Consider the following 13,714-nt stretch of genomic DNA (forward strand, 5'->3'; position numbering starts at 1 on the left):
GGAGGCGGAGTTGCAGCACCGGCCATTTTTCTAATTGGTTCTCTTCATGTTGCATGCAAAACGTAGGCTTCTCATTGTAAAGGAGGCTTCTTAATCCCTCCTTGTTGCCGCCTTGTCTCCTTTTGGCCACACCCACCGGGATTTAATCTTTTATCTTCGGAAAGCAAAAAGAAGTACTTGTCTGTATTTTCATTAGTTCTTGACGGTAGCATATTTTTCCAGTTATGTGTGGCTGCTCTAAGCTTTAAGTAATGGCTCAGTGTTTTGTTCGTTGTTAACTTCAGGGTAAGCTTTGACCATGATAAGGGGCTCTTGCAAACCACATCTGCTTTACCAGCATTGCACAAACGCAAGGGTGCTTATGGCTAAATACATCTTACTTCCTCCTTGGTCTTTTTTCTAATGTATGTTGTGTCTTATGTTTGTATAACTCCCCACCTGTCACATTTGTAACGAGAAGCATCTTTGTATGAAAATGTTAAACCTCAATTTTCCATCTTGGAACCTGATTTAAATATATTTTTTTTTAGAAATTAACACCAGGAAAGTGTTTTTTTATTTTATTTATTTAGAGAGTTTTTAGAGAGTTTTATATAGCGCTAGCTAGACCCGGAGGTATCAGAGCGCTTTCAATAAGGAAACAGCGTGTTACCAGTTACAGAAAAATTCACATTAATTACAGAAAAATTACAAATTAAATACAGGAGTTATTGGCAGGACGAGTATCAGGATTCAAAACAGAACAGGGGGAGCTGGCAGTCCATTGGAAGGAGACAGTGGCGGAGAGAAAGGCGAGACATATGTCCGAAGTCCGGCTGGGTAGGTGACGGCCAAAGCGGTGTGCCAGGGCCAATCTCCCCTATAGCTGTCGGTGCAGCTCCACCGGGAATCGGCCATGCGGTTCGGGCTCTGCCGGATCAGTTTCAAGATTCAAAAAGAACAGGGGGAGAAGGGATAATGTCATGCCCATGACAACTGGTATAAATATAAAATTGAGGGTGGTGACTTGCAGCAGGCAGCAGTCCTGATCTGGGTTAGTATGCACTTCCACATATCTAGAAGGAGACGCAGTACAGGGTGACTGTTCTTCTTGGATCTGCTTTTGGAACTTGAAGTTAAACTCCCACATTGGTTCTTGCCGAATCCCAATAGTCTTTCTGCACCAGAAAAGTAAACATTTAGAATAAGCTAAATTGATAGGAGTCGATTCCGGGATTGTAGGACTTTTTGCCAGTCGAGAAGTAAATGGCTCATACATATGATCCGCTTGAACTATAAAAAAAAAGTTAAACTGAAGATTATGCAGCAGATAAAAAATAATGTGGCAAATCCATAATTATTCGGAAAATTCTGCAGAACCATATAATTCTAGTGGCCCTGCCCACAGGTAATCAGGGAGGAAATGCTCCAGTCTTGGGCTTTCATTGTACAGATCGTTCTTTTCAGATAGGTTCAGTTAATCAACTGAGTTGAACTAGGACTACAACTCCCACAAACCGCATTCGGTTGTTACCGCTCAGTATTGGAGCCCTGCACCCATGGTGACCCGGAGTTACCCTGTGTCCCTGTTCTAGCATCAGTGGCAAGTTGTGCGTTCACGTAGCACCAATGTACAAAACTTCTCTTGTGTGCTATTTTGTTGTGGGCTATTCTCGGTCGTGTGTGGGAATGGATGAAAAAGTTTCCCGGCTCGTCTGTGATTGGGAACCAGCGCCCAGAACGTGAAACGTAAAAATGCAATAGGTCTTGCCTTTTATTATGTAAAAGCCATTTGCTTTGCTATACAATACCATTAGCAAAGCAAATGGGTTTAACAATCAAAGGCGAGACCTATTGCATTTTCAATGCTTGTTAGAGTGAGTAATTGGTTTAATATAAACCTACTAGAGGAAAGAGAGGCGCACCTTGTGCAAGCATGCCCTGTTGCCGGAACCTTTTCTATTTTTTCGTGTGGCAATAATTATCCCTAGTGCTCAGGGGCATTTCGACAGTGGAGAAAATACTTTAATTACCTCCCCCATGACAACTGAAACAAAGACAAGTGGATGAGAACAGAGCGAGTCAAACCCTGCTTGTGCCAGGAGGCATGGCTCCCCACTCTATTTTCGTTTTTTGCGTCAGAAATGTTTTATTATATTGTCTATTGGGGCATATTAGGTCCCTAGAAAGAGGCAGATCGGGTTAACGCATTCTATCACTCTCCCAACAGATAGGCTACCCGACACGAAACCATCAAGTACGCAAGGGTGCCGGGCTCCCATCTTCATTGTTTAAAAAGAACCAACAAAAAAAAAAAACACAATTTTTATTGATTTTCAGAAATCTACAGGAGCATAAATAATTATTTCTGACAATATGTGTGTGTGTGTGTAAATTTGCAAAAACTGAAGGAACAGAAAACAAACAAGCCAGCGTCGTGTACCTTTTCATCAGTGTTGTTACTATTCATCTGTCACTTTATTTCCTATTTTTGGTTTCTCAAACAATGAAACGTGGTGTCCAGTGGGCAGCCCAGGTCCCCTAAGGCGGCAAATGGAGGGGGCACATCTGATCTGCTCCCCATCTCAAATGATGCTCCTCACCAATGGATTCCTACCCTGGCATTGCAACAGAACTGCAATCTCTGACCAGAAAGTCTTTCAGAAGGACACTGGTGTCCCTTCAGGAAAAATATCTGGTCGGGGGATCCCCCGAGTAGACACCCTTTAAGTTTGAGCACGGCTGGAAAGGGGAGATTTTTCCCTTTCAACGCTACCTCTCCCATAATTATTGCTGCCTCGTGTGCGCCTATCTCCAGTAATTTCTTTAACAAGAATGGCAAAATACCCATGGCACACAGTCATTCCTCCTTCCCACTAAGGAAGGAGGCGGGATGGTGCCTTAAAAAGCGAAACACAAGCCTGCGATAAAGCTATGTTATTGATCATTTCCCCTCATGTAATATTTAGCATAATTTATTAACATCAAGACACACAGTTTCAGGCTGTTGTATTTAATTCCACTCAGGGGCGAACCACTTAACAATATCTAGCAGAACTGAAGAAAACAATACTTGCCATTTACAATTCTCCTGCACTGGAGCACCTTTATGTCAATGAGTTCCTAGAAACAAACAAAATACAACACTAAAATTAATGACAATAATAATAATAATAATTACCCAACATAACAAACTGAATTGCCTCTCAGTATTAAAGGGGGCTAGTTTCTCTGAACCTGTGAAACCCCCTCCCTTTGTCCAGTTGGTTCACTTTATGACATGATTGCTCTGCTGTGCCTTTTCCCTTTGCCTGGTTCCATGTGGACCAGCATCTGTATGGCGCCCACCATATATTGAGTGTTTAGGCAGTCAGTGTCCCTGACAGCAAATGATGTATGGCAAATGAGGGTACATGTGATTAAAAGGGAGCTTCACATATTACAAATATATTTATAATAGTGAATCAGCTCGAGATGCTTGCGCTCGTTTGCTTAAGAAGGAAACAAACACACTCAACCAACTGTTAATAACAGACAGTTTATATGACAACAGCTTGCTCTCATCAGCAATCATTAGATGCACCAATGAAACATATGATATTTGCATTATAGTACACGTTTAAAAATAGAGGCCTGCAAAGAATTCAACATCAAATACAATAGGCCCTAATTAACTTCGTTCAGTTCAAATGTTCAAACATACAACTGTTTCCTAAAAAGGAAAAGTTCTTGGCCAATTTCCTCCGACGACAATGCCACACGAAATGAATATATTACATTACAACAGAAAAGTTTCTAAGCAGATACTTAAGAGGTGTGAAGGTGAATATCACGCGGTTGCGTCTTTTATATAGCGTGAACTCGACCCGAAGGTATTGGAGCGCTGTACATGAGCACCGTATTTACATTACATATTCAGGCACGGGGAGATTAAGTGATTTGCCCAGAATCACAGAATGTGGACGCGACCTCGAGGCTCGAACCCCGGTTTCCTGCACCAAAGTCGGCAGCGCAGCCGACGGACCACATCCTGTTCCTTCAAAGGAGGTTCAACAAGAATCCAGGTTTGGTCTTCCATTTTCAGATTTCTGCTCATTATTGTACATGAGGACGATGCAGGAAAATCATATTCATTTATTCATGTATTCTCAGCGGCAGTGCTGTCCAAAGGTCAGCATATATTGGCCGGAACTGCTTAAAATATTGCCAACTGACCATATGTTTTTAGTCTTTGTATGTAATTCTGGATTTCTTTCCGGCCACTTTGTATAGTAATTGAAACAATCTTCAAAAATCAACATATTTCTACTCATCACATGCCTTCATTCTCACAGGCATCTACCCGGGCACTCATGCATGTTAACAGGATTACAATATAAAGTTGACCAAAAAGTCAGTAGCTAGAACATATAAAATTATAGACGGATAACGGCGAATCACGTCAATATTTCTGACTAAAATCAAATAGATGACGATAGCTGATGATGCCTCTCAGAAAAATCAACTAGTTACTTACCTACGGTAAGACTCTTTCTGAGGGATTCTCTATCCAACCCGGAGATTCCACACCTTAAGACTATCCCCACATTCTCAGCAATGTTCCTGTGCTGACAGAAGGCGCCATGTGGCTGTGTAGAGACTCAATTTCACCCAGGAAGTGAGGGAGCCACACAAGCTATATCCGAGGAAACGGACTACAATTTCTTAATCTTTTCCCTTCCACATCCCGATGCAAAACACTACAAAAACAAGCATGGGTAAAGCCAATAAATCTAGGGGATTTATGGGGTATGTCAATATAACTGTCTTTTAGCCATGTGATATAGAGTAGAGCGGATGTATGTGGTGTGGAGTTGAAATATGTGTATTGTAAATATGTGGCGTGGAGTGGATTTATGTGGAGTGTAATTATGTTGCATGGTGTGAGGTGGATTTATTTGGATAGTAATTATGTTGTATTGACAGTGGTAAAATTACGTGGAATGAGATTGTGTGTCATTGAGCGTGGCATGTGTTGGAATGGGATTATGTTGCATGGTGTTAAATTATGTGGCATGATGTGGTGTGTAATGGAATTATGTGGCTTGGTGTGGAACTACGTGGTGAGGAATGGAATTGAGCGGAGTTGAATTCTGTGGTGTGGAATTGTGTGGTGCTGAGTGAAATTCTGTAAAGTGGAATTATATGGCATGGTGGAGAGTGTATATTTGGAGTGTTGCTATGCGGCATGGATTTATGTGGAATGTCATTATGTGGTATCTAATGGAGTTGAATTATGTGGAGTTGAATGGCATGTGGAGTTGAATTATGTTGCATGGTGTGGAATTGTGTACCGCTGAATTGTGTGGTGTGGAATTGTGTGTCATGGTGTGGAGTGAAATTATGTGAAGTGTAATGATGTAGCATGGTGCAAAGTGGATCTATGTGGTGTGTAATTATGTTGTATTGATTTACGTGGAGTGGCATTGTGTGGTGCAAAGTGGCATGTAGTGGAGGTGAACTATGTGGCATGATGTGGAATTATTTATTGTGTGGATTGAAATTATGAGGTGTGCAAATTATGTGGGTTGTAGTTAAATTGTGTGGCATTCTGTGCAATGAAATTATATGGTATGGTGTGCAGTGGAATTATGTGGATAGTAATTATGTGGTATGGAGAGTAGAGGAATTATCTGGAGTGGGATTGTTTGTCATGAGTCTAATTATGTGGAGTGGTATTTTAAATTCGAGGAACTATTTAGTCTGAAATCATCTATGTGGTTGTGACTTTTGTTTGAGAATAGATTCAATCGAATTAATGTTTTTACGATGATTTTTTAAGATGTCACTTGTTATTGTCTCTTTCTGATTTCTTTATTATATGTATGTTTCATGATTTTGTGTTTTTTGAAAAATGTGCATCTTTCGCAAATGTTTATATCAATTTGTAATAAATTTGGGAAATATTTTTATACTAGGTAGTGTATTGTTTGTTTATAACTTATGCTGGGTTCCCCTTTGTTAACACACTATTACGATTATGATACGTACGTTGGATGAATGATGGTATCCTTGTTGTGAGATTATGCCAAGGGAAAAATAGTTTCACTTCATGAGTGGTATTGTGTGCCATGAAGTGAGATGCAGTGGAGTTGAATTATGTGGCATGGTGTTATGTTTGCTGCATTTGAAAGGATATAGCTCAAAACAAATCATCCTGGTAGGATTCTCGGCGCTAGGCTAAATACAGACAGCAACAAAAACTGAGCTACCCCAATCGACTAGAATAGCCATTTTCTTAAAAGCTTTTTGAACTTTCCAAATTCCAAGCATAATCAGATATACAAAGATAGTTTTCTCAAGTGGAAGGGAGTGAGATAGGAAAACGGTCTCCCGCCATATCTGGCAGTGTGAATTAGTAGAATTGACAAAAAAGCTTTGTCTTTAGATGTTAGCTGTCTAGTCAGTTTATGCTGTCTCTGAGCTTGTTTTACAGGCAAGATGGCACATTCCCATTTAATGACTTAATGTGCAAGACAATATAACTTAAAGATGAGCATTTTCCTGATAAGTGACCAGTGCAAGGAGTTCAGATTGGAGTAGAAGAGGATCTGGAAGGAAGATTGCAAACCAGTTTGGCTGTCGTGTTCTGTACCACATGCCGTTTGGACAGCAAAGTCACATTTGCAGCCACCAATAAGGAACAGTCATAGTTCAAACGACTTGTGATTAAGGCTTGCACAAGAGTTTTTCTGGAAGCTGGAGGGAGCCAAGGAAAAACGTATTTTAATAATAGCATGTTGGCAAAGCAGATTCTACGAATAGTAGATACATGCTCTTTCATAGAGAGTGCGGGATCTAACTTTACACCCAGGACTTTTGCTACTTGCTGCTTTGGAAACGAGGTTGACCCCAATTCAGAAGGCCACCAATCTGGCTTCCACAGGCCCTGAGCTTTGTCAAATAGAAGTATCTCTGTTTTTCTCCATTCAATTGAAGACAGTTACTAGACATCCAGGAAGCTATCTTCCTCATATAGTCAGAGAAGCAATATTTAACCACTTATAGTTCCTGACCAAAAGAGATGACCAGTTGTCTATCATCAGCATATGAAATTGCTTCAGAACCAATTGCCTTGAAAATCTGTGTGAGAGGGGAACCTAGACATTAAATAACGTAGGGAAAAGTGTGGATCCCTGTGGTACCCCTTGGTCAACAGGCATGGTGCAAGATTTAAAGGGGTTCAAAGAAATGCTTTGGGTACAATCTTTTAGAACCGGGGTCTCCACCCTTTTCTGGAGTGAGAGCTACTTCTTATCAGTGAAAATCATTGTAACCTACTGAAGGCCAAGCATCTTCCGTAATGTTATCAGACACCCCCACGCCTAGTTTAATTGATTAAGCCTAATGTCCAAAGACTATGGTTTGAACAAAATACTTTTGACTTAAGCACTCTGACAGGGCTGCCATGTTTGTCAGTGACAGCGTGGTCTTTGGGGATGTATGAACATATGTGCGTATGAATGGGATATATGTGTATGGGTAAATGAGTCTGTCATATGTACTTGTGGCAAAGGACATAACATTAGCCAAATGTGGTACGGTTACATATATAACACAAACATATAGACATTTTTAATGGGAGAATATAAAGTGCAGAAAAAAGTTTCTGTAAAAAATGTTCAGAATAAGAAACTTTTTTATGTCCTTTAAATTTCTCCCACATCGAAACATGACTATATCAGTTATGAATATGACACTGTGTCTACCAGCCACTATGAGCAAGATGGCTGCTGTGCGTAAATGCCCTGTAGACATGGTGCTGTATTTAGAACAGAAAAATACAGCCATTTGTTTAAATAGGAGGAATTTATAGTGAAAAACACATGCCTCATAAAATATAATGATTAAGGCCCCCAGTTTTCCGTTTAAACAGATTTTTACATATAAATACAGACGGAAACCTTTTTGATTTTTGTTTGTATTTTTATATAGAAACGGGAAAATACTTACAAAACAAATGCTCCTGCCGTCTCTGTGCTCCTCTATAAAATCCGAGACAGAGGTGCACAGTGGCTGCCAAAAGAAATCGGAAACTGCTGAACAAGTGCAGCTGAGAGCACCGTGTCTGCAGAGAGCCTCCAGCACCCCTCACAGCGGTTGTCAGGCAAGGTATAAATTGTTCGAGCAGTGCAAGCAGCCTATGTCCATTAAGAGGTGTGAAAACACCCCAGGACATCGGCTGCAGGCCCAGCAACATTTTGTTTTTGTATTTTTGTATGGGAGGGGGAAGGCTGTTGATGTGGCAGGGCAGGGGGCCAGACATGCCTCCAACAACTATTAACTGGCCCTGACCGGATCAAAAAGGAGCACATTAAGGACACCATTTTAAAATATAGTGGCTTGTTAAAGGTGGAGCGATGGTCCCATTACCTATTTTACAGTCCCTTATAAACCCAACAGCCGAATTGAGAACATGTTGTCCCTAGTGACAGGGAGTAAGTAATGTGATCTTCCTACCGTAGTAGGGTGGAGAGACACACTTGGATTGCAGTGTTGAGAACAGAGGCCCAACTTTGTGTGCTAAGAGCTAGGCCCACATGGGTGAGAAATATATTTAAAATTAACAGTACTCCTGTTTTTTTTTAAACGTAGTTGGGATGGAGTTTTCAGGTGGAGGCACAGGAGTATGGAGAGATTGGTGCTTTTGTCGTGGGGTAATGGGGGTGGTGGTGGTGTGTGAGCGGCGTGGTTGCGGCTCGGAGACGTGCACACAGCCCTGACTGACTTGCACTCTGACTGTGTGCTGATATTACCCCACCGAGGACCGGAGCAGTGCCCTGGCCTCCACGTCACGAAGCCCTCTCTCACAGAGTGCAACTGTGCAAGAAGACACTGCGGCTGGAGAAGAGATAGTGGCATTAACGTCTCCATTCGTGGACCTTACATAACGTTTAAGACAAAAACGATGGCAACAGAGTTCAGGAAAATAACTCCTAAAATGACATATCCTATACAGGCTTCCTAAAACCAATGAGTTCTGTAACACATCCTAAATTACCCGGAACCATGTTCCTTACTTGTAATACACAGCAGGGAAAATGTTTTGCGTGCTTCTTTGTGGTAATAGTAGGTTGTTGCATATGATCGCCGGATCTTGTTCGGCCTTATACTACAGGTTGTTCTAGTCTCTATAGGCCCTAGGTGCTAGAGAGGTTTCACTTCTCTGGGTATTGATGGGGAGGACCTCCCCTCACCGATCAGCCACCAGGCAGGAGAAGGAGTAGTTTATTTTCTGTAACTCCAGTTCTGTAGTAGGGGTATCTCTGTTATAGTCATAATCTAGTGAATAGTCCCGCCCATGTGCGCGGACCCCGGAGCAATAAAAATAATCTCGTAAATTGTCAAGCCATGCAGAGCTGCAGCTACACTTAAGAGAGAATTCAAAGACAGATAATGCAGCCTATATCCACAGGCTACACTGTCCAGTACTTCAACTACAAAATTCCACCAACATCCACAAACAGCACTGCCTGCCCAGCTTTTTCCACAGAGAAAAACCTGCCTCCACCAGCAAAAGCCTCTGGAATGATAGAGAGGAAGAAATGGACAGACAAGCCCCATAGGCTGCCATTATGTGGCTCAGAACAGGATACTGTGCCTTTAAGAAAACTTTCCAGAACGTTTCCAGTATCCCAGAATGCACAGCAGGTCCCTTCTACTTTCAGTTCTTTTTGAAGGCGTAACACGCCAGACCTGTAGCATTCCTTACAATTATATATATCTCTCCACCGGGGAGGAGGGCGGGCGCTTATGACTATAACAGAGATACCCCTACTACAGAACTGGAGTTACAGAAAAGAAACTACTCCTTCTGTAGTAGGGGATCTCTGTGTATAGTCATAATCTAGTGAATAGAATGGCAAGCCCATCCCCACACCAAAACGGCGGTGGAGAATACTACAAAATAATACCACTACTGTGCGAACAAATTTCGCAGCGAAGCCTGCCCAACCTGAGCATCTGCCCTGGCATCCAAGTACAGACAGTAATGCGCAGCAAAGGTATGGACCGGCCTCCAAGTGGCCGCCTTGCAGATCTCTGCAATCGGAACATTACGCAGCAAAGCAGTCGTGGCAGCTTTGCCCCAGGTGGAATGAGCCTTAGGGTTACCCCCTAAGGTCTTATTAACCTTTTGGTAACACAACTGTATACAGGACACAATCCACCGAGAGATGGACTGTTTGGAGGTAGCAAGACCGGTCCTGACTGATCCATAATTGATAAACAATTGGTCTGACCTACGAATATCTTTGGTCTTATCGAGATAAAACTTCAACACCCTCCTCACGTCCAGGGAATGTAGAAACCTTTCCGCTGGAGAAGAAGGATTCTGAAAAAACGTAGGTAAAGTTATGGTCTGGTTGACATGAAAATCAGATATAACCTTAGGAAGAAATTTTAGGGTGAGTACGCATAACAACCTTAGCACCATGAAATACAGTATAAGGTTCTCGGCAACACAACGCCAGTAGTTCACTCACCCTGCGGGCCGATGTAATGGCCACTAGGAACGCCGCCTTCCAGGACAGGTGCTGCAACGAAGCCTTGTGAATAGGTTCAAAAGGCTCCTTCATCAATCTGGACAGCACCACATTCAATGCCCAGGAAGGCGAGGGAAGTCTGACCGGAGGGAACACCTTATTCAAGCCTTCCAAAAAATCCTTGACCACAGGGATCTGAAAGAAGGAAGTCTGTGAAGGGCATTTCCTGTAAGCAGTCAAAGCAGCGAGATGAACCTTAATGGAGTGGAAATTAAGGCCAGACTGTGCCAAATGTAAAAGATATGGAAGGATGACATCTTCCTTACAAGTTGTTGGGTCAAAGTTCTTGGATTTGCACCAGATGCAGAATCTCTTCCACCTGTAAGCATAGGAAGTCCTAGTGGAAGGACGTTTAGCCTCCTTCAGTATGCCCATACAATCTTCTGGTAGATGCAAATAGCCATATTGCACTATCTCAGGAGCCATGCCGCCAAACTCAAAGACGAGAGGTTGAGATGCACCATCCGCCCCCCGAACTTCGTGAGAAGGTCCGGCCTGCACGGCAGCCGCATGTGAGGAAGGAGAGACCGGTGAAGCAGATCCGTGAACCACCACTGCCTGGGCCATTCCGGAGCAATCAGGATCATCCGCGCCCTGGACTTGGACAGTTTGATGAGCACTGCCGGAATCAGGGGAATGGGTGGAAAAGCGTACAGAAAGCTGTTCGACCAGTCGATCCACAGCGCATTCCCCAGCGTCCCCTTCTGGTAGTACCTGGATGCGAAGTCTCGGCATTTGCTGTTTTCGGCGGTGGCGAACAGATCTACGTCTGGAGTCCCCCACCTTGCGAAGACTTCTCCTAGTACCATGTCGTTTATCACCCATACGTGGTTCTCCTGAAGCAGCCTGCTCAGCGCGTCCGCCTGAACATTTTGCACCCCCGGCAGATGCCTGGCCGTGATCATCAATCCGCGGGCCAGAAGCCAGCGCCAGATCGCCTGCGCCTCCTGCGACAGAGTGCGCAATCGCGACCCCCCTTGCTTGTTGAGGTAATACATCGTGGTTGTATTGTCCGTCTGGACTAGCAGCGAGTTGGTCTGGAAGGACGGATGGAAGGCCTTCAATGCCAGGTAAACGGCTCTGAGTTCCAGGAAATTCATGTGGTAAGCCGACTCCCAACGGGGACCACTCTCCGGAATGAGCTCCCCAGCCGTGGAGCGACACATCCGTCACGATACTCTGCGTGGGAATGTTCTTGTGGAAGGAAACCCCCCTGAGGAGATTTTCCGCCGAACACCACCACTTCAGCGACTGAAGAGCATGCAGAGACAGCTGTATCTCGTCGTCCCAAGAACCTGTCCTCTGATCCCACTGATCCTCCAAGCCCTCCAGCAGTGGCCTCATGTGCAGCTGTGTGTGAGGAAGATACATGATGCCATCGGTCCCAGCAGCGAAGACACCTTCCTCACTGTTGTCGATGGAGCGGTCAGAAGGGCCTGAGTCTTTCGAAGGAGTGACAATCGTCCCTCCTCCGAAGGAGACACGCTTACTGCCAGCGTAGAGATGGAGGCCCCCACGTACTGTATGCACTGGACCGGCGTCGGGACAGACTTGGACATGTTGACGTGCAACCCCAGCTTGTTCAAGAGAACGCACGTCTTCTGGAAGTGCGCTTGTGCTTCCGAGAAGGAGTTTGCCTTGATCAACCAATCGTCAGAGACGAGACCGGCCCCACCGTTGGGGAGGGCATGATTATGAGAACTCGAGCATTCCGAAGGATCGAAGAGTGTCTCCCCTCCGAAGGACACACAATCGTTGAGCCAAGACAGACCTCGTGAGGTTGGTGCGGAGGCCCAAACGAAGTAAGAGAGAAAGTCCGAGTGAAATGCAGGTGCGCTACCTGAAAGTAGCTGCCTTGATCAACCAGTCGTCCAGAAACGGATAGATAAAGACACTGTTACTCTCATATGCGCAGCCACTACGTCCTTGCGTATGGAACATTCCGAGGTGTTGGCTTCAGGCCGAAAGGAGGCACAAAGCAATGATAATGGTCGTTGCCCACTGTGAAAAGCAGGAACTCGCGATATTTTCCCCGCCAGGGGTACGTGAGAATCTGTGGCCTTCAGATCTAATGCGCATAGTCAGTCTCCCTGATAAAGTTGAGGGGAAATCTAATGCAGGGACCTCCACCGGAATTTATTACTCTTTGACCCCACGAGTCGGCTTGTCGCACGCCGAACACGGGTCCAATACTCGGTCATGTCTCCCTTGTACACTAGAAGGAACAGTGAGTACCATCCCATTCCATTCCGTCCCAGAGGAGCAGATTGTATCTTCCTTTACTGGAAGAGGGTGGTGGCCTCCTTCTACAACTCGCACATGTAGCGCGATTAAGTTGGAGGGAGCGCTGGAGGAGAACTGGAAGAGTCGCACGACATTCAGCCCCTGAATGATTCAATGGCGGCCCGAGACCGCAGAAACAAAATCTGGGCGGCATAACGCCGCTGGAGAGGGCGGACGGCCTTAAGCCGTTCTCCATGTCCCTCCCAACCTACAGCCTTCAAAGCCTCTGCCTCGGCCTTCATGCGGGCCACCTTGCTATCCGCATGGGAGCACAAGAGTTGCGGCAGAGAACGAGAGATTAGAAACACACTGCTGTGCCGCAGGCTTCAGAGATGTCAGACGAAGACAAGTATGTCGGCGTAGAACAAAACCATGGCAATGCCCGGGTTTCGCCTGAAGCGAAATATCTGCTGCAGAGCCAAAGAATATATCCGCAACCATCATGCCCTATAGACTATCCCTGTCTCTGGGCAGGAGATCAACACTTTGGTGAAGGAACTCACACAGGGATTTATCACAACGGCCCAGCAAGAGGTTTCATCTGTAGAGTCTTACACATCACTGATGTCAACTATACAGGAAGCTCCGAAGCCAGAATCTACTGGCCGGTGACAGTGTACGAAAGTCAAGTACCACACACCAGTGAACAACCCGCTAAGGGGGAAATTCGTAAGAGCAGGAGAGCACCTCTCCCTACTCACGTAAGATGCATCCCTGGCATGCCTGACCCGAGACCTTCCATAACGGTGACGACGGGACCTTATGGAAGACAGCGGAGTCCATGGGACCGACGCCCCCACACGAGACCTCGTTCTAGGGACATCAAGATTCCACGGGGGGGATCGCCGTCTGAGGAGCCACAGGCCCCT

The 13,714-nt window shown here is 44.7% G+C and overlaps 1 protein-coding gene across 2 annotated transcripts in view; it reads right to left on the bottom strand.

Annotated features, from left to right (window-relative positions):
• The window catches only part of DUS2 (dihydrouridine synthase 2), a 571,780-nt gene that overhangs the window by 450,966 nt on the left and 107,100 nt on the right, over window positions 1–13,714 (bottom strand). For both annotated transcript variants that reach the window (XM_085639553.1, XM_085639554.1), the window contains exon 3: window positions 3,057–3,102. In XM_085639553.1, the coding sequence (XP_085495679.1) occupies window positions 3,057–3,102 (46 nt within the window). The remainder of the gene's footprint in view (window positions 1–3,056; window positions 3,103–13,714) is intronic.

Source organism: Triturus cristatus, chromosome 12 (genome assembly GCF_964204655.1).
Source record: "Triturus cristatus chromosome 12, aTriCri1.1, whole genome shotgun sequence".
NCBI classification, from domain to species: domain Eukaryota; kingdom Metazoa; phylum Chordata; class Amphibia; order Caudata; family Salamandridae; genus Triturus; species Triturus cristatus.